The sequence below is a fragment of the Phalacrocorax carbo genome, chromosome 3 (genome assembly GCF_963921805.1).
Source record: "Phalacrocorax carbo chromosome 3, bPhaCar2.1, whole genome shotgun sequence".
Classification (NCBI taxonomy): Eukaryota; Metazoa; Chordata; class Aves; order Suliformes; family Phalacrocoracidae; genus Phalacrocorax; species Phalacrocorax carbo.
In genome coordinates, this window is record NC_087515.1 from 80,463,542 (window position 1) to 80,485,668 (window position 22,127).

General features: G+C 39.3%; 1 protein-coding gene across 1 annotated transcript in view; it reads left to right on the forward strand.

Annotated features, from left to right (window-relative positions):
* Positions 1 to 22,127, forward strand: part of PREP (prolyl endopeptidase) — a 106,983-nt gene that overhangs the window by 18,552 nt on the left and 66,304 nt on the right. The window contains exon 7 of the mRNA XM_064447535.1: positions 9,145 to 9,250. Within this exon, the coding sequence (XP_064303605.1) occupies positions 9,145 to 9,250 (106 nt within the window). The remainder of the gene's footprint in view (positions 1 to 9,144; positions 9,251 to 22,127) is intronic.

Here is a 22,127-nt window from a genome sequence, read left to right on the forward strand (position 1 = left end):
ATGTTTGCTGGCTGTGGTGTGTTTTCACTGCAGGAATGGGGAAGTGCAGCATCCACAGAGGAAATTGAGCAGCATGAAGGGAAAGGTCTGAAAACATTGTCAGTTTGCTCAAGTGAGACTCACTGCTAGACTAAACAGGACTGTGGGAATTTTTCTAAAGTCTTACTCTGTCAAGGCTGAATCTGGAATAGAAGCCTACTCTGAGTATCTTTTTTCAGCCCTGGCAATAGGTCTGGAGAATTTTACCATTAAGAAGAAGGCAGGCAATCTTTCTGGCTGCACATGGGGCTATGGTAGATGGTAATCTCTTACATAGCCAAGTTCCCGATGCTTTGGTGCTTTCATTGCGCTCAAAAGCAAGCTGAAAGTCACAGGAAAAATCATGTGTGATGGTTGTCTGTCACCTCAGAAGACTACTATGTGAAATCAAAGAATAACAGCCTGCCTGGAATAAGGAAATTGAATTAATCCTCCAAGCAATTTTTCTAACCTGGGGAATGGATGCAGAGAGCACAACAGCATGTTGTTTACGTATAATCAGTCCTGCATAGGGATATGTATGTCAGGCCTGCTCCTCAGAATGTAGTAAGTGGTTTCTGTTGGGCCTGATCCTGAAATTATGCATTCCTGTGATCAACCTTCGTTAGGTCTTCGAAGTCTAGTTGATTAAACCAGTATGATGCAAACAGAAAACAAAGCATTTGCAGTGTTAGAGTACCAGCCTCACAGGTCTTGGATTGTGCAGACAGTCCCAAGAGGTTGCTTAGTGAAAGGGAGTTCTTCCCCAGTCCTCATCATCTCAGAAGACTGCTGGAATATAATATGTGAGGGGAGCTATGTGCAATCTTCAGTGACTTTCTAGCACCACTGCAAAGGTAATGTCAGAACATAGCTTTATGTTCCTTTCATTACAAACATCCCCCCTGCCCAAAAAAAACCACCCCACACTTTCAAGATCATTTTACCTTGTGAAAAACTGTTTCCTGTTCTAGTAAAGGAACACCTTGCTTCTTCTAATAGTGAGTTAATAAAAGCAGAATTTGAAAGGCTGGGAGATTACAGTGGGGGTTCCTGACTTTGTTGTTGTGCAAGCAGAACTTTGCGGTGTGGGAGCATGTACACATCTATGACATTATGACTTGAGGCTGTTCAGACATCATAACTGCTCTCATCTTTTACTGACCAAATGTTTTGGGGGTTGGTTTTTTATGTTCAGTATAGTTACTTCACTCATCAGATGCAAAGCTTTGAAATATTGATCCATAACGCAAGGCAGGTAATTGCTGCATCAGCCTGAAATGTCTCTTCCGTGTAGATTCTTCTTGGTCAAATCATGGTCAGGTTCAGTGGTGTTATGCAAAAATCTTTGTGCAGCATGTACCTAAAGTTTAGGAAATAACTGCTGTCATCAGGCTGTTTTATGGTGGTGGCTGGGTACATTCCTAAATTAATATTAAATTCTAGTCAGTCACTCTGGGTAGTTTTAAACTGTTATATACATAACATACAGTGAAAATTGTAGGAATTTTAAAAATGCAGCTTATCGATACTATGAGTTTTTAATTCCTAGTTGCTTAATGCCATGCATCACATGGTTGCATCTTTATTGCCACTCATCTTGGATGGCTTGATCTTCCCATGTCTGGGTACACAGAGTCCAGTTACTAATTTGACCATTTGGCTCTGTTTTGAAAGCTTTGATTTGGTCTGATTTTGTGTAAGGTTTGGTATTTTTTTTAATGTGATTCATTTGCTCTGTTTCATTGGAGGTGCATTAGATAGAAATGACAGTTGCTGTGTACCATTTGCAAAGGACACTAGTGTATGAAGAGCAGTAGTTTGTAAACTCATTGTAGATGCAGACCAGGTTGTAAGTTATGATACTGTTCATGTCTGGAGCTAAAGGAGAAGCCAGTTTATCTTTTCCTCAACTCAGGCATATAATCTAAAACCTGAATTTTACTTATTTATTAGTATCTTGTGATGCAGAAACAAATTCTACAGTGATTAGGTTTTTTCCATCTTGATAATAAAAAGGGCAAAGGTGGTAAAACTTTTAATTGGTTAGCTTAAGAACAAATAATGTGTATATATAGTTACCTTACTATAAGCGATGCACTCAAAGGGCCCGTTTGTGAACTAAAAATAGAGAGTTCATCCTGAATCTTGCCAGATGACTACCCAGGTAGTATTCAAAGAACTAGCATTAATATTCACTGGGGTTGCTGTCATGCACTTTGCTTTGGAAGCAAAGCACTTTAATGTCTCTCCTATTGACATTTTAGTTGAGGAGTAATACATAAAGCCAGGAAGTCTGAAAACCCGACAGCCTTCTCCTGTTCATTCTTTTTTTTTTTTTGTTTAATTATGTATGAATTCTTGGTCTGAAATGTGCTGCTAGTAGACAAAATATTTAATTTCACTTTTGCTGTGCATCCTTATAGGTGGTTACTGCTGTTATAAATGTGGAACATATAACCCTCTGCGGTTTCTTGTATGGCTTGTATGATCAATTAACTATATTTTGTAATGAAAGAAAAAATTAAAGTAGTTGGAAAACTCCTTTTACTAGTTAGGCTTTAAATAATTTTTCTTCTTTTGATATTCATTGATGTATTGAAGTTACAGTAAACCACTTCATCTCCTAATGGTTTTCTAAGGAGTGGTTACTTTTCATCAAAATGGAGAGAACAGGTAACATTGAAACAAAATTGCTAGTAAAATCCAAAAATACTCCACTATAAACCAAAGCCTCTCTCTAAAGATTTTACTTCAAAGGGTTTGATCCTTGACAGACTAAACAGATTAGTACTTGTGAGCACAGCTATTGTAATACTACTACTGCATGTTTGTATGGTATAAAGATGGTCACAGCAAATAGTTCAGAAATAACAGATCTAATAAATTCAAAATTGCCAAGTGACTGAATGGCGGCAGTGAAACTACACACTACACACCAACATCAGCTCTTTGAAGTAATGCTTCCTTTACTAGTGCTGAGTTAGGGGTTAGTGCTGTGTTACACCAATAAAATCATTGCTCTGCTGAAGGCTTTTAAAAGCTCCATATGAAAGGCTAGAGGATTTCTTTTGTCCTATTTTGACAGGACCTAAATATCATTTTAAGATGTTCAGTTGCTTTATAGCCACCTTACCTTTTACCAGTGCATGTTGTTGGAAATGATAGAAATTATTTTAATGAGAGAAATGTGTCCTGACTAGCAATCCAGATCTCTCTCAGAAATTCTTGATGTGTTTCCTTTTCAGCTTGGATGTGAGAAACCAGGAGAATTTGCTTCTGATCCAAGCTGTCAGTTCTGACATTACAGCAGTCCCCCTTATGCTGAACCATGAATGCATTCTGAGATTTGAGTGAATTGCTGGTATGAAATTTCAGTTTGTAAGTTTGTGGGCCAAGAGCAAGGATTGCAGTTCAGCTCATGAAGATGATGTAGCAGCGTAAGAATAACCCAAATGATAGTTGGGAAATCCTATTTCCTTTTGCCATTCTGAAACTCTGACTCTTGTGTGTTTATGATATAGAAGAGTCGGTGGCATTCAAGCCGTGATTGCACATTCGTGAGCACTGCCATCTGAGCCGCCTTCAGCAATCACTGCCCCTATTATCCACACTTCCAGCTGCTTGGTGCAGTGTGAAAGCGCAGCCATTAGTGCAACTGCACAGTGAACTGAAATATACTCATTTAACAGAGGGACTTTTTAATTGTTTTCTTCTTCCTCCTCCCCTTCTGGCCCACCCCCACCCCAGGTTCTTATTTGGGTTTGGTTTTTCTTTTTCTGGATTATTACTATCTTCTAATTTTTTTTTTTGTTAACATGCTTTATTTTTTTTTTCAACTGGATCAGCTTCCCAGTCTGTTTTAGCACACAAATGGTGAATGCTTGTATTGGCATGACAGGGGGAATGAACCTGCTATGGTTGCTTGTATCCATACAGTAGGAAAAGCTAGAGGTGGAGACCTCATAAGCTGGTACTGCTGCCAATATTTGCTCATCAAACTGTAACTTTGCAATGTGGATGGCTAAATCTGCAGTATAATACTAAACGTTTTAATGTGCTGCAGTCAACAGTGTCTCATCCTGTTTCTGTCAAATTCCTTTGGGTTATAGAACTCACTGATGTAAGAATAGTTTTACTGATAGAGACAGACCTAATTGGCATCCCACCAGCAATATGCTTTGGGAATTCCTGGTTCAAATTAAACATAAGCTGCTATCAACTCTTCAGTAGTCCAGCTGGGAATGTGGAAGGAAAAACTCATTAGGTGTACTCAGATGTGCTGTCATCAGAGGTTCTGAATTGCCCTTGCAACATCAGAAATTTGCAAATAAGTTTTTTTTCTTGGGTAAAGCAAGCGGTCTTATGTTAACCTTTAACTCACAGCATCAAAGAACAAATTTGTGTGGGTGCTATGACTGAAAGAATTTTTTGTGTCATGCCCATCAGTTTAACTGAAATTTATATTTGTATATACCACTTGCAGTTGTTTAACATGTTTTAAGAGTTGGTGAGGAAGAGAAGGAAACTTGGTGCTTTTACAAGTGTGAACAGTTGTTTAAGGAGCATATTGCAGTCACTAGTTTAATTAAAACTGACACCTGCAGCTAATGTTTGTCTAAAAACACTGAAGATGCTTCTTTTAAAAAAGACCACCTAATCTTTGTTTCCATTTCTGGATATACTCCCATCTTTGCAGGAGGAGGCAAAATGTCTCAATTTTGCAGGCTGCCCTGTTAAACCTGTCTTAGGTGTTTCATATAATGGGGGCTTTTTTGGGTTCAGTAGGAATCTTAGATGTTGTTTTCTGTTTGCCTTGTGAGCTCTCAGCTGTATGGACTTTTTTTAGTGGTATAATTACTTGTTGACAAAATGCTTGTAAAGAAAGTACAACTTGGAATCACTTGTTTTGGGTTTGGGGTTTTTTTGGTTTTTTTGAGAGGTGTTTGGTTGTTGGGGGTTTTTTTTGGTTAGCTTTCATGTACTGAGATTTGTCTCTGTATTCTGCTTAGTTCCCTTCTTGTGTCTTCAAAACGATGAAATCTGTTTGAATAGCAGTTTAGTTGGCAGGCAATTCCTCAGAAATTTATTTTGTGTAACTAATTCTACAGATATTTTGCACAACTAATGTTGTGAATATTAACAAAAATAAATCTAAAAAGTAATTACAATATACAAAAAAGAATAATTTTTAAGATGTGTTTAGGGCCAAATGGAAAGTTTCCAGGACTCAGATTCATATTTTGTCACTAGAGGTTTAAATTTCCCTTAGATTTTGTCATATGAAAATGTAGACAGGGAACAGACTTCTGTATCAGCTGTTAATAGAACATTTAATCCTGGTAATTTTGGAATACGCTCAAAACAGCTCAGTCAGGAGAGGGAAACTTTAAGTTGACGACTTCCTGGTACTTCCTGACTTTCCTTGATGGTCTTGTACTTTTAAAAGCTTTGCCAGGAAAGAAAGTATGTTTGCTAAGTCTAAGCAGAAAGAAGGATTCATTGATGACTTTATGTACCAGTAGAGACCATTTTGGAAATTTTATCCTGTGTATACATGCCTGTGCAAAGGCAAACCAAGAGGCTTCATTGGAAAATTTATAATGTGGTTGTAGCTTATAATGTTCATTTAACAGCAGCATTAGAATTTTGTGTGTGTAAACCTAATGAAAATGGCGAAAATTAAAACCCTGTCAGCATCATTTAGTTTGCCACAAGAAGCAGAAGTATCCTTAGAATTACCAGCTTGGATAGTTTCTAAGGAATTTCATACTGCTTTTTGACAGAAAACACACCTTATTAATACCATCACTTGAGCACTTGAGGGAAGATCTGCTGTGACGTAAGTGACTGTCATTCATATGGACTAAGCTACCAGCCTTTTTCCACCTCTGAGATGGGCTTTTAGCAGCTCCCTTTGGAAGCTCATTGGAATAAGGCAGCCAGAAATCCAAAGCTAACTTCTACCACTTGGTTAATTTTTTTTCTGTTGTATGTAATACTGTGAATAACAGTATTAAATACATGAGTATTCTTCTTTTGCTTTTAAAAAATAGATTGACAGAGCTGCTATGCTGTTATGGGTTGACCTTGGCTGGACACCAGGTGCCCACCAAAGCTGCTCTATCACTTCCCTCCTCAGCTGGACAGAGAAAATTAACAAAAGGCTCATGGGTCGAGGAAAGGACAGGGAGATCAGTCAGCAATTACTGTCATGGGCAAAACAGTCTTGACTTGGGGAAATTAGTTTAATTTATTACCAATCAAGTCATAGTAGTATAATGAGAAAATAAAAACTAAATCTTAAAACACCTTCTTCCTCAGCTTAACTTCACTCCCTGTTTCTCTACCTCCTCCCCCTGAGCGGCACAGAGGGGTGGGGAATGGGGGTTGTGGTCAGTTCATCACGCATTGTCTCTGCCGCTCCTTCGTCCTCAATGGGAGGACTCCTCATACTCTTCCTCTGCACCAGCGTGGGGTCATTTCCACAGGAGACAGTTCTCCATGAACTTGTTCAGTGTGAGTCCTTCACATGGTCTGCAGTTCTTCATGAACTGCTCCAGCATGGGTCCCTTCCTTGGGGTGCAGTCCTTCAGGAACAGACTGCTCCAGCGTGGGTCCCCCATGAGGTCACAAGCCCTGCCAGCAAACATGCTTCAGCATGGCTCCCCTCTATGGGTCCACAGGTCCTGCCAGGAGCCCTGCTCCAGCACAGGCTTCCCATGAGGTCACAGCCTCCTTCAGGCATCCATGTGCTCCGGTGTGGGGTCATCTATGGGCTGCAGGTGGATATCTGCTCCACCATTGACCTCCATGGGCTTCAGGTAGACAGCCTGCCTCACCATGGTCTTCACTACAGGCTGCAGGGGAATCTCTGCTCCAGTGCCTGGAGCATCTCCTCTCCCTCCTTCTTCACTGACCTGGGTGTCTGCAGGGTTCCTCTCATATATTCTCACTGCTCTCTTCTGACTACTGCTAGTGTTGCGCAGGGACTTTTTCCTCTTCTTAAATATGTTATCCCAGAGGCACTACCACTGTCCCTGATGGGCTTAGCCTTTTCCAGTGGCAGGTCTGTCGTGGAGCCAGCTGGCATTGGCTCTGTTGGACATCGGGGAAACATCTAGCAGATTCTCACAGAAGCCACCCCTATAGCCTCCCTGCTACCAAAACCTTGCCACACAAACCCAATACATATGCAGAGCAAGCATGTTTGCTGTATGCCAAATGCTGGCTTGGTTTTCACTGTCCTGCATTCTGAGCAACTAAAGTTTGGTTTTCCCATTCAAACAACATGTCTTGTTCTGATTAAACTCTACTGCTCTGTACATAGTACTGTGAGCGCCTGTGTAGGGGTGTGCATGCGTCAGCAAAATGATCTGACAGGCCTTAATTCACCAAGAGTGTGAATCTAGTGTCTTTTGATGACCCTGGGTTTCGACATATCTAGGATATTCACAGGCTGAAACGCTGACCATGTTGGGATAGCTAGAGAGAGAAGGCATAGTGAGGAGACCTCCTCATGTAGAGGAGGCAGCACACAGTTTATGTAGACCTGTAGGATGCACTGAGGGCCCATTTTCAGAAGTCAGTGACAAACCCTATTCTACAGGTTCAGTTTAGCTGACAGGTTACACAGTAAAAAAGGAGTGCTTACACAGGGTTCAAAATAAAGACTTGACTGAGATAAATGCATCTTTCACTGAAGTATTAGCAGTTTCAGCGACACAGTTTTTCCTTTGATTGATGAGCAAATGCAGTCTTGGTACATCTCTGCATCTCTTAAAATACCTAATTAATATGTATATCACAAATTACTGATTTTCAATGAGATACGTGTTGGTGGTCCTTCTTGTGTCACTGCTGGGGTCCATTTATTTCCATAGGAATTGGGGGAGAGGAGGTGAATTTCCTTTTGCATGGAACTGATACCTTGATGAAGGAGCTTGGAAGTTAAAGTTCAGAAGTTTTGACCTCATCTTCGTGAGAAACTCTTTACGATTTTGGACAAAAGCCACAGGTTGCTCTGTTGTGTCTTTACAAAGATGGCTAAGTTAGCAAATACTCCTGCATAATTTAACATTGAATTTGAATGCTGACTAGAGAGAAACTGGACACCTACATCACCAAATGTGGCTGCCTCATAGTCTTTTGAGAAGTTTTTACTGAGCTATATAAAGCTATGGTTTAATTGATGTAGAAGGGTTCTTTTTGAGTACTGTTTTCAGTAGGACAATTGCAATCTAGTCAATCACAGGACTAAACAGCACTTTATATTCAACATAGTGGATTCAGTTGAACTTCTCCATGTTGAAATCATTGACTGTGAGATGTTTTTAATGTGGTTTGTGTTTTTGGTGAGGTTTTTTCTTCTAGTTACTGAAATGTCAGGTTAGTGCTGTACATTAGTAGTTGTATTGGGTTTATGTGACAGGGTTTTGGTCCTGGAGGGGCTGCAGGGGTGGCTTATGTGAGAAGAGGCATGGGCTGCCCCCATGTCAGACAGAGCCAATGCCAGCCCGCTCCCAGACAGACCCGCTGCTACCCAAAGCTGAACCTGTCAGTGATGCTGGTAGCGCCTTTGTGATAACACAGTTAAGAAAGGGCAAAATACATTGCACAACAGCTGTGAGAGAAGAGTGAGAATATGTGAGAGAAACAGCCCTGCAGACACCAAGGTCAGTGAAGGAGGAGGGAGAGGAGGTGCTCCAGGCACCAGAGCAGAGATTCCCCTTGCAGCCCATGGAGAAGACCATGGTGAGGCAGGTTGTCTTCCTGCAGCCCATGGAGGTCCACGGTAGAGCAGATATCCATCCTGACTCATTTAGACACCTTTTTAGCTGGAATACTTTTAATAATCATAAACTCTCTTTTATTCTATGGTGGGAATAAACAGGTAATGCTGTTCAGTTTGATCTCCTGAAATGTCAGCAGACTGTATTTGTTATTTGTTGATGTAAGGAATGAGTGTGGGTTCTTGATGAGTTCTCATATTCCATACACATCTGTTCACTCAACTAACTGTAGCATCAGTATATTTTTTGCTAGGGCTTTAGGTACTGACTTTTCCAGTTGCATTTTTCTTTGCAGAGGATGAATTGTGTTTGATTTTTCTGTAACTTCTTACAGGTATCGGACGATGGGCGATACGTCTTGCTGTCTATCCGAGAAGGGTGTGATCCAGTGAACAGACTGTGGTATTGTGATCTACAGGCAGAGTCTCAGGGCATATCAGGTATGTGTTTTCTTGCTTTGTAAGTTTTGCTTCATTTTAAGACAACGTAAGACTTGAAATACTTTATTTATATTTAAATGTGTATTTAAACGTGTATTGCTTAACCTCCTCTCTTTCTAATTTGGAGATTATGAGAAAGTATGCACTGTTTCTGCAAGCAGTGCATTTGCTGTTATGTATCAGTAGATGGAAAATGCCATTCTTAGTTCTGTAGTTTGTTTAAAAGGTCACAAGGAAAAATTGAGATAATATAAGCAGCCTTACCCGTGTATGTTCCATTTCTTTCTACACCACTGGTACTTTTCCATGTTTAATTTTTTGTACGTTTTGAAATTTATGTGTTGCCTTTCAAGTACTGACCTCACTTTTTTAAAAAAAAAGTACCTGGTTTATAGGTCACATTTTTTTCTCCATATAGTACTAGGAAACAAACAAAAATCCTCTAATATTTTAGTAATATAACTTTGCTTTGTAGCATCATTATTATTACAGTAGAAGTAGCTACTCATACTTCAAAAACCTACTCATTAACTGCTCCTTCCTTGCCTTCTAGTTGGATTAGCATTTGGCTTTTGTGTATTTGGCTTTTTGTCCTCCATGGTATGGGCTGAAAGTATGGTACTTTCCTCAATATGGCTATTGTTGGTGGTTGGCATAGTTAGTTGTTTACTGTTTGGTGGTTTTGTATATCCAGAGTGTTGGATTATTGAAAGCTCTTCCTCAATGTGTGCTTTGCATAGAGCGCAACTTAGTTGTTCTTGATTTTTTGCGACTTCTGTCTTCAAAAACCTCAGAAACTGAATAAACATTGCAGTAGCTCCTTGTTAAAAATTGGATCTCAAGAAACTTGTTCTCTTGCCCATAAACAGAAGATTTGAGGCTTATGAACATGATTAGAACCAGTAGCAGCTCTGCAATATGGGGTGTATAGTTTTGTTTCTCCATACCTTTATTGTACTATGTGGTTGTGTGGTCTTCCCTTAGTTCATCAACAAATCTTAGTATAAAATTTTGAATTTTGATGAGTTAAGTGTTAGTGATGATAGTTAACAGTTTTATACTCCTTTCTGGGGGATTATTAATTTTCTTTTGTGGGCATGTAACTCTTTCCTTTATAAAGGATACTTCTTAATTACTTCTAAACTTGTCTTGGACAACTGAGTAGTTGTTTAGTGTCCTCTCGAATATAGAAAATGGCAGGCCTAAGCAAAATTATTACAGATGCTTTCCATGCAACCTTACTACAAACAGAAACCTATGTAGATAAAACTGTTTAGTACAGTGAAGTGTTTCTGTAAATGATAAATTGCATTGTCATTCAGGTTGGCATTTTTCAGCTAGAGATAGGATACATAAAAAGCGTAGCTCTCCTCCCATATTCATCCTCCCACTTATAGATACACTGGTCAGTCTTGAAGAGAATACTAGCATGGAGCCTTGAAAAACTGTGGATGAGATAATGAAGCTTCTATTTAGTACTACTTGATATAAGATAAACATACAGTTTAACCTTTTCTGGGCTTGGAAGTGCTTCTTTAAAAAAGTTTTTTATCTGAACCGGTCTTTGACTTACCTTCCTGTTTGTTGATGGGTGGGAGCTGCTCCATCCCTCCAAATTCTCCCTTTTTGCGTATAAAAGGAAAGATCTAGCTGTAACCATTTGCTTGCACAAATCCTGTTTTATAAACTTAGGAACTCTCCATATCTGCCTCACTAAGTTGCCAAATGCATTTTCAGTACAAAGATTCTTATCTTTACCCCGTCTTTCTACATCCATGTTAGTAAGCACAGACTTAGATTTTCAGACACTTTTTTTCCCCCTACTTGCTCTTTTAATCCAGGTTGTCCAAGAACGCTCAAGTTCTTGAGAAAATTTTATTTCTATGCTTTAGCTCTTTCAAGTCTCAACCTTCTTTAGACTTATTCAGAGGGCATTGAACACAAAAGACAATGAGGTCTTTTTGAAAGGTAACAGGCAATAATATTTTACATGGTGTCCATTGCATATACCACGTATATCTTTGTGAGGAAGTAAAAGCAACTGCTAATCAAAAGGTAATTGATGAGATTCTATTTTTTATTAAGTCCGTGGCAAAACCCTAATTATAGAATGACACACTTCAACAGATTGTTTTTAAAGCTGCTTTATAGCATATGTTGTTTATAATGTTTCAATCATGTAATTGTGAATTTCTCTTTTTAAAAAATAATTTCTGTCCCAAGGTAAACATTCCACTGCATAGTTTGAACTGCTACATATAAAACTATAAGTTAAGGAATTTTCTGTTACTTAGAATTGCACAAAAATGCAAAGAACTGATTCTCATCTGTGGCTTATTACCTGAAAAACCTAATTCAAAATGTCACGTTAACTAACTTAGGGGCACCTTTCTTGATTTTTGGTTGCTAGCAGTGCATTCTTTTCCTTTGAGATATGGTAATCAAATTTCTTAGTTGCTTAAACAGTTTTCTTTAAAAAGAATATGTTCTCATAGTCAAGAAATATGACCACTTAAGAGCAAATTTCTTTTCCTTCCAGTGTAGTGAGGGCCCATGGAGTCAACTGTAGTTCTGTTAGTATTTCTTAGAGATGATGGTTGCAATGATAAAGGCTGATTATTTGGCCCACTTGCTACCAAACAGCTGTGAAGAAGTCATAAAGTTCAATGTTGCAACCTCAATACTGACTGCCAAAATGCCACATAGTGTTCTGTAGGAAAACTGCAGGGATGTCTGTGAAATGCAGTTCATTAATGTTATAGATATATAGTTTAGTCCCAAGATAGAGGAGCTTAGCTTTTTACTGGGAGATGAATATCTATATTTCACGATTTAAGAAAAGTAACGTGGGATAATTTCATTTTTTTAAAAAATAGCACAATTACTTGTTTAGATCTCTGTATATTTTTGGTGGTTCACAAGCAAAAAAAAATTAGTTTTGAAAACTAAAAATAAATACTGTTATTAACACTTTCTGCTTCTGAAAAAGCAGAAATAATTTATTGGGGGATGAGAGGTGGGGAAAGTGTCTCATGTTAGGAACTAAAGTAGCCAAAAACAAGAAGAGGAGGAGAAATTCTCCTCTATCTGTAGGCTAGATATAAATTTGTAGAGGAAGGGGTGGAAATGGCAAGCTATATTGAATGACTGAGTGTGTGTTACCTAAACAGCCTTCTCTTGTCTTATAACTGTGGCAAAGTTTGCATTAGAAGATTCTGCATAATGTCTCTCTCAGTGGGAAGGATGTCAGGACAAGATAAAATATAGCCAAAAAGTTGCATCAGACCTAGATCCAATGTGTCCTGACCTACTATATTGAAAATTTGGTGGTTTATTTCTTATCTAAGATGCATCAGATCTTTTAATTATTGAATCTTTTTGCAGTGTTGATAGTAATTTCAGTATTAGTTTTTTTCAGACTAATACTGAAACCACAACAGGCCAGCTTCTTGCCTGATTGTTTATTATGGTGTGAGGTATGTTTCACAGCTTTCAAATTGATTTAATTTAGTGTCACACTTCAGGGTCTAACTGTTATTGTACTGAAGATGGTCTTAATTTCTAGGCAGAGTTAATGAGGCAGTAATAGGGTTTTTTTGTTTGTTTGTAAGTTTTTTAACTTTGGTTGTCTTAGGCCTCAGTTCTCAAGATGAAAACTTGCTTCAGAGGTACTGAATAAATACTGGAAAGAGTTCATAATCCAAGATCTGGTAAAGCCTTAAATGAGTCCATAGGAATGTGACAAATTGAGGAATGTAATTTCTTGAAAGCATTTCAGCCTTACTCAAAACAAAGCACTAAGTTGCTCTATTCAGTGAAGACTGTACAAAGAAATTCCTCTTAGCAATAACACATCTGTCATCAACGCCATCCCCTGAATGAAATGAGAATTTTTCTTCCCTCTCCTAAGCCTGAATGATTATTAACTTTGTAGGACAGATGAGTATCTTAAAGTGATTTTATCCAGACTGAGTTTGATTAGTTAAGAGGCGTCTTCAGTGTACAGTGTGTACAGTGGTAGAATTTATTAACATTTGTTATTTCATACTTTATCTTATAGTTCATTAAAACAGTGAAAAAACAGTAATTATAGTCTCTTCCAAAGTTTGACCCAAATGATCCGCTTTTTTAGTATTTAGTGTATTTTGAAAGATCATAATTATAAGTTGTTCTTCTCCAATCCCAGAGTATCTTCATTTTTGTTTTGTAGAAGATGAAAATAGAAGCTGAAAACCACCACATGTTAGGGGGCAGTGAGAGAACAGAAGAAATATTTGGCCTCTTCAAAGAATAGTGTGGTACATTTTTGTAGTGTGCCTCTTAATCAGTAGTGATCTCCAAAACTGACAAAAATCTGATTTTCAGGGCAGTTGGGTTCCAATTATCCTAACAACAATTTTAAATGCAATTAACAGGTTATCTGGATAAAATCTGACAAACAAGCATCATAGTTAATTATTGCTATCCCCACAAGTTAAAAAATGAACCGAAGGCAGCTAAAAGGCACCTGCCATCTTACATCAGTGTATAATCTATTCCTTTTGTATTTCATTTCCTGAAAAGGAGAAAATGAGTCTGAGATACTTGGCACCCCTTTGCAAAGGTCCCAGTCAACATACCCTCTACTACCTTTTGCTGTTGCTGAAACAGAGACCTAGTGCAGAATTTGCAAACAATGTGGCCACAGTTTGTATTTATGTTCTTCTCAGTTCCACCTTCCTGCCAGAAGTCCTGAGCCCATCGGCTCTTCTGGATGATAGAAGCGTGTGCTCAGACTTCCCACTGCTTCATCGCAGGGATGGGGTACACTGCCTGTGTAACTCAGGGGCTACGTCTGTACAGTAGCAGGTTAGGCACAGCCTGTACTCTGACTGAAGCCAAGATGTACATGCCAGCTCACCTCCGTGTGTCAAAGCTCTCTTCTGCCAAGACATCACAACTATGTCCAAGTTGCCTGTTGAGAATGATTTTGGCAAATACTGTCCCGCAAACTGTGACCACATACTGTCTGCTAATCAGCACGTTTAAAACGTGACGGGGGGTGTGCTAGCAGTTAAATAGTCCAGAAGTCATGGAGCAGTGCTTCAGGTCCACCTCTTTTTTATATACTTAAGTGTATATATAATCAGGTTGATTTCACACAGCAACCTGGTTTGTGTCAATTCTTCCATAGCCGGGGGTGTGAATTACCTGGCATCGAGTATAGACTACTTGTCATGTGTTTTCCAGCTGAACTATTCAGGAGCTGAGAAGATGGCAATGTTGGGTGACAGACAGAAGTGAGGAAAGGAAGCAATACAGTCGCAACTTGCCTGAATGAAAGTTATGTTCCTTTAAGGAGCAGTGGTCACAAAACAGGAATGGTAAAAATATTAGTATGATGGTAATGACTCTAATAATTTCTGTCAAAAAGTTGTCCTCAGTAAACAGAGAGATAAAGTTAAAAGATTGTCTCCATCTCTCCTCCTTTCTCTGTGTGTACGTCTTACATCTTTGACTAAGCACTAATTTGTGAGGTACAGAATTGTTGAGGTTGGAAGGGACCTCTTGCAATCATCTAGTCCACCTCCTTTGCTGAATCAGGGTCATCTAGAACAGGTTGCCCAGGACCATGTCTGACTGGGTTATAAGTATCTCTACAGATATTCTCTACAACCTCTCTGAGCAACCTGGTGCCAGTGTTTGATGACCCCACATTAAAAAGTGCTTTCTTGTGTTCATATTTAATTTCCTATTTTTTTGTGCCCATTGCCTCTTGCCCTGTCAGCATGCACTTCTGAGAAGAGTCTGGCTCCCTCTTCTTTATTCCCTCCCATCAGGTATTTATACACATTGATAAGATTCCCCCCGAGCCTTCTCTTGTCCAGACTGAAAAATTGGAGCTTCCTCATCTTTTCTCATGCTCCACTCCCTTAATCATTTTTGCCATCCTGTGCTGGGCTTGCTCCAGTAAGTCTATATCTTTCCTGTACTGGGGAAGCTGGAACTGGATACAGCACTCAAGATGTGGCCTCATCAGTGATGAGTAGAGAGGAGGAATCACCTCCCTTGACCTGCTGGTAATATTCTTCTTAGTGCAGGATGCTGTTGGCCTTCTTTGATACAGGGCATGTTGGTGGCTCGTGGTCAGCTTGTTGTCCAGCAGGACTCAGAGATCCTTTTCTACAGGGCTGGTTTACAGCTACTCAGCTCCTAGTGTGTACTTGTGCCTGGTGTTATTCTTCTCTAGATACACAACTTTGTTCTTCCTCTTATTGAACTGCATGAGAATCCTTTCGGCCCAATTCACCAGCCTGTCCTGGTCACTCTGGCATCTCAACAATCTGGTTTCTCAGCTGCTCCCCCAGTTTTCTATAATCTGCACACTTGCTGAGGGTGCACACTTTCCCAGCATCCATGTCATTAATGATGGTCTTGAAGAGTATTGGCCCCAGTATCAACCCCTGGGGTACATCACTAGTGACATCTCCAGCCAAACTTCAGCCAAGGCTGCCTGCAACTTCCATGTGCACAACCAGTTCTTCCTTGTTTGTAAGCATCAGGTCAAGCAGAGAACCTTTCCTTGGCTTCTTGATCACCTTGGGAAGTTATCATCAAGGCACTCTAGAATTCTCCTAGATTGCTTGAGCCCTGCTGAATCCCTTCCAGTGGATATCACAGTGGTTAAAATGTCCACCATAAGGAGTAGGGCCTGTAAACATGAAGCTTCTTCCACTTGTCTGAAGAAGGCATCATCTACTTATTCTTTCTGATCAGGTCTATAGCACAAACCCACTACAGTAGTACCCATGTTGGTCTGCCTGCTAATCTTGACCCATAAGCTCTTGGCTGGCTCCTCACCTGTCCCAAGGCAGAGCTCCATGAATTCCAGCTGCTCTTTCACATAAAGGGCAACTCCCCTCTTCATCTTCCCAGCCTGTCCTTCCTAAAAACCCTTCATCCATCACAGTACTCCAGTCCTGTGAGCTATCCCACCATGTCTCTGTGATCCCAATGCTATGGATCCCAATGATCCTTAGCCCAGAAACAGCACAGACTTCTAACTCCTATTGGTTCCCCGTGTTGTATGCATCAGTGTAACGGTGGTTCACACAGCCACCCAAGCATGCTGATCCCCAGTACAGGTTTGAGAGCTTTCTCCATGAGGCCATTCTGGAGGCATTTCCTTCTTTACATGCCTATGCTTGGACAGATTCCATTTCAGCTCTGCTTTGTTGATTGCTGTGTCCCTTTTGTTCCTATCACCGAAGCCCTTGGCTTGCCTATCCCATCCACAACTTCCTTACTTGTTGAAGAATCTTTCTCCTCTGTTTTTTCTAGTTTAAAGCTCTGCTTACTAGGTTGGTCAGCCTGGAAGGATACTTTTGCCCCCTTGGTTAACAGTACAGCAGTAACACAGGATGAGATAAACTGGAATAGCTGCTGTTTCATTAGTTTCTCTAATGGATCTGTATGGATAGATGTCTTCTGCTCCTTACTAGCAGCCTGTTTTCAATGGAAATAAAAGATGCTTAATCCCACTTTGCTTTTTGAGTCATTGGCCCCCAAATTCAAATGCTTCTGATGGAGAGGTAGGAATCCCAATGGTGCAACCCTCACAAGACTGCATGGGAGGTCAAGTGGCCAGGGAGAGGCAAGAACCTGTTAAGTAAGGGCTGTGGCATAAGCTTGATCTTGTTATACCTTCAAGATTCACTCAGGTGAGCAATATTATGGATGCTTGAGGTGTGGAGAGGGCTTCAGAAGACATTTTTGCCTTATTAGACTTAAGACACTTTCAGTTGAGGTTCTCCCCCCTGTGGATTATCCGAGACATGAAAGTCAAAGAAATTTGCCCTTCTGTTGTGACATTCATAACAGCGCTCTTCTCTGAATTCTCTGATGAATAATAAGATGACACCCTGCTTATGTTGAATCTTAATGTAAATTGAGTTAAAATGTCAACCGACTTTATACACATCTGTACACCAGGCTTCATTAGTTCCAGTGCTCAGACACTTAAGTGTCTCTTCATTGCATCCAAGGTTGTGATTATGCTTTGCAGTTTTTTAAGAGGACTTTTAAGGGGCACCCTTCCTCTACATTTGTTTACTCAGATTGTTATTGCGTTCAGCAGGGCTTTCTCATCACGGGGGGTTGTGGTGACCTGAGATGGTACAGTTTCAGAACCAATCCATGGATTAAAAGTAATAAACACAGCTAGGTTTTCAGAGAGCTCCTTAAACAACCTGTTTTCTCTTCTGACATTTCCCAGAGGTAACAACTGTAAGTCATAGATCAATTCATAGTGTGGTAGACAAGTGTGGTAGACAAGAGTTGAAATAAAGTCTAACTGCTCTAACTGGGAAAATGCACTGGAATATCATAGTAAAGATGTATTAGCTGAGGTGGTGGTATATGATTTAAAGGATGTATAGGGTGGACAAATCGGGTAGTTCTGTTTGGTTTTAAATTTGTATGCCCATTTAGTTGAACGGGCTATTAACTGGGATGTAGGTTGGATATGTAATAACATGGCTAAGTTGCTCTAATTCACATGTTCATTAAACTCATCCCATAGCCATCTGCATCATTGAATGCTGTGAGTTCCAAAGTGTGGATGAGATGGTTAATGAATTTTCTTACATTATGCTGTACTGCAGGAATTTGGTCACTGCCAGGTTCTGTATTGGAGGTAAAGTGAGAATCACTCCCAGACCCTAGATGTGTTAGAGGAGACGATGAACTGAATTTACCTGTTTAGACCATGAGCTGAGGCTCCTGCGTTCCTGTGCTCTCTCTGTAGCTATTATGCAGGAAGAGCCTGTATGAAATAAGAGTCCTCAGGATGATTCAGTCCATGTGGAATACAAGTAGCCCTCTGGACAGGTCTGGACCCCTGCTGATTGCAAAGGGTGCCCATGGCTGGTAGCTCACATGCTGCTAAAATTAAAGGGAGGGAAAAAGGGAAAGACCACAAAAATGAAAGCCACTTAAAAAAAATTAAAACAGGAACATTCCTCCCCCTTGGCATTTGAAAAAATTACAAAGCTGAGGTGAGAAAGAAAATTACCTGATTAAGACACAGGTGTTAGTGAAAGAAGATCTCAAAAAATAGAACTAGTTGCAAGACTATTTAAGTGAGTATTAGTTATTTCAGAAATTGTACTGATGGGCAAAGAGGGAATGAGGGAAATTGAAAAATTAGAGGAAATGGTAGGATATTATAGGTAGCCTAGGTCTAACACAGCTGATATAGATGCTTCTTGTATGTTTTAAGGACAGAGTGCTTTGACAGTGAAACTCCAATTTAGTGACCTTTAAGAAGAGGTGAAATAACATTAAATTAGAAAGAGGAGAGGCTTTGATTATTTCAGTCAAAATGCCTTTACAACCTGGAGATGCTTGCTGAGGAAAGACACGTACAAATAGTCTGAACTTGCAACTGAAAGCTGACAAGATGACCATTGTCTTTTTATTTATTTTGTTTTTTAACACCATGTTACAGTGATATTCAGTTAACTGGCTACTAGATTGTTGAAGATGATTGACCAGAGAATGCTTTCATCAAATATGCCAGAGATAGGACTATGATTTTGTAATGGGGAAAGAAAAAATAACAGAGCTGGTAATTAAGGGGAAGGACCCAATGTATAGGAAGCACCTCAAAATTGAAGGGGCATGACTGGTTTTCTGGTATTATAAATGGTCTTTTAGTAATTCTCACCCCTCCTTTTTTTCCCCTTCTGTAATAGATCCCTGCCATCCTATGACACTTCCAGTGTTTGGACCTGTCCTTTAAAGGACAGAGGCAAAATTCACTCATTACAGGAGTCTCCTTTATCCTCTTAAATTTCATTGAGATGCATCAGAACAGAAATACTGTTCGAGCAGCGGGACAAAATAAGTACATGTGCATATACTTAAGGACTAAAGTTAATCTACCACTGTACAAGCTCACATGATCAGTGTGCCGAGTATGTTGCTCTACTGTAGCATCCTGGCTGTTGCTGCAAGGATGAACAGGCAGATCTGACTCCTCTTGTCTAGATGGGGCAAAACAAAAGGTAGGGCTTCCCTTAACTACAGAGGGATCAGGGTAATAAACTGTTCCTATCCCAGATGTTTTATAGGCACGTTACATGTTGCTAGCTCTTCTCATAGTGAATAGTAATGTTCTAGTTTCTAGGTTGAGGGCCTTGAATTAAGTGAAAGACATTTATGTTTCCGTGAAATCATTCATAGTTTGGATCCCTTTGATAGTGTGCTTTACAGCTTATTTAGAAATAGTAATTGCTTTTATAATTTTTCTCATTTTAAGGAGGCCTTAAGAAAAAAAAATTTGGAAAATTCCCTGCAATCTGGCAATATTATACTGGATATACTTAGAGGCTGGGAGGTGGCAGATTTCATATAAGCATATACAACTTTGTCTTCTCTGTCATGAACAGAGATTATTATATAGTTTTTCATTATTATATTCATCTTTGCAGATTTGTTTGTTCTAGCTGAGCTAGTCTAATTCAGACTTCAGGCTGTCACACAAATGGGCATATAGGAGGGAGGGTTATAAACTTGTGGAGTATTTCAAGTCTGATATAAACTGATTTCCCATAGTTCTGAATTTATTTATATTGTGAAGTCATAGGTTAGAAAGCTACATTGCAGTTTCTCATTGCAGCAGAGTAAATACGCTGTACTTAGGGTTCTTAGAACTAAGGTTGACTAGCTCATTTGTGGGATTTGTTTCTAACTGTATATTAGAAACATGGTACAATTTTTTTAAAAATTTTTTTTACCTAGGTGTTAAGAGACCTGCTTACTCAGAGGAAAGTTTTATTTTGTTGGTCTGAAAGACCTAAAAGTAAATCTTTTCCTTCAAAACACCACAGTATCTGGTTGAATTATTTTGCTTAAATTTGCAGGATAGAGTGGAGGGACAGGGTGGGGGCAGGGAAGAGGGATCCATCTTGGGAAAAGAAAGAAGAAACAGGAATGCAAAATGAAACAGTGTGTTTCATGTGTGGAAATGAAAAACACTTATCAAATATCTGCCTGACAAAACTCAAAAGATGACTGTGAATTCAGGGATGAGTCAGCTACTGTGGGGATTATTGAGCAACACAATATATCCTATAACAGGCTTACACGAGTTCAGATATGTCTTCCCCAGCAGACGGAAGGAAAGCGTAGTCTTTCCTTTTTACTTTTATTTAAATTTAGCATGGTTTTATAACAGGAAGAAGATCTCCTTTTTAATTTCAAATTAAATACGTTAGTTTCTGGCTGTTTTGAAAAGATTAAAGCAATAGGATAAACATATCCAATTGAAATAACAAAGCTGTAAAACCTTTTTTGCCTCCTTAAATTGTGAACTTTCTTCATTTTTATGCTCAATTACATGCCTATCCTGTTTTTATTGGGTATCTAGACAATACAAATAAATAAGTAAATCTGTAGTTTTTCCATCTTAAAGGCTGAAAGGGAAGGTCCAGATTGTCCCACAAGAATCAGCAAGAACCAGAACAGAATTAAATAAAAAGTTCAGCCCTTTTTACTAAAAATCTATAAGGAATAATGCCTTACTTTCCAGAGCAGAAGAATCCCAGATGGTGTTGAGGTTTTTTGCATCTCCTTTAATCTTTTCTTAACCCACTGGTCTTGCTTTTTGACTAATAGTCTGGCAGGCAGTGATGCTAAATCAAAATGCCATGTTGTTTTGAGGTGCCTTGCTTACGTTTTAGCTCACTTCCCTTTAGTTGTCTTTGTTGTTTTAAATAATTTCCTTTTTTTCCACAGAACATGATGCTTCTATTTTCCAAAATGGAAGTCACCTTCAGTCATCTTGCTAGTGAAGAAAGATTACTGTACTGGGCCTTACAAATAAGGAACATAATGTATAATTCCATGTTTTGTCCCATATTGGATAGACCTATAACATGATCTGGGCATAACAACACTGAAATATTTCAATATTTATCTTTCAGATTCTTTGCTACCCCATGGAACCTGCAGTCCTGAGCTACTTTTCCATTCTATAAAAGTCAAACAGAGACAGGGACCACAGAAAAGGATGCATGATAACCTGCCTACTCAGCTACTGAAATTAGGAAATAGGCAGTGTTGAGGTGAGAGGGACAAGACTGAAACTACATGGGATGTAAGCACTCCATGTTCAATAGGTAGCTACCTCTCTGAGATATCACAAAATATGCAAGGAAGTGATGTTCTTCCATAATGGCATAGCATGGAGAACACATACTGGGTCTTTGCTTTGACTGTGGATGCTGTCAGTCGTACTTTGCCTTGGGCTGAGCTTTTTAGCGCAGATACTATATTTTAATCAAATCAGAATCTAAAAAGTGACATTTTAAGTACTTGGGGAAAACATGTTCCTTGTGGAATTCATCTGCTGGGACCTCTGTCATTTCTGTGCATTTCAGTACAGTATTCTAGGTGTCAAACAATCCAAAGTGAATTGCTTTGATATAGAGGGAACCTTTGCCTTAACTTTCTCACAAGTTACCTTTTTATGAAATATGGTTTGCCCATTATTTGCCACTTCATTATTGCTTTAGTAATATTGAGTTAATGCATTTCATTAACTTTCTGCACAGCATGAGTTGTGGCTTCTCTTTTCATGTACTCCCTTTAAATTATAAGTGAGGAGATAATGATGTCATTAAAGACTCTGTGAAAGCATGACATTTTATTAGTTCTGCTGTACTGAGGGCAGTTGTGTCTTGTACATTCATTGATTCTTCATATGTTTCAGTTGCTGTGAACCAGTGGAAGCTAACTTGCCCTGTCTTGGGCAGAAAATGATCTTGCCTCTGAGTGGAGATCACACCTAATAAATGGGAGTAGACTATTTCTAAATGTTTAAGGAATTTAAAGG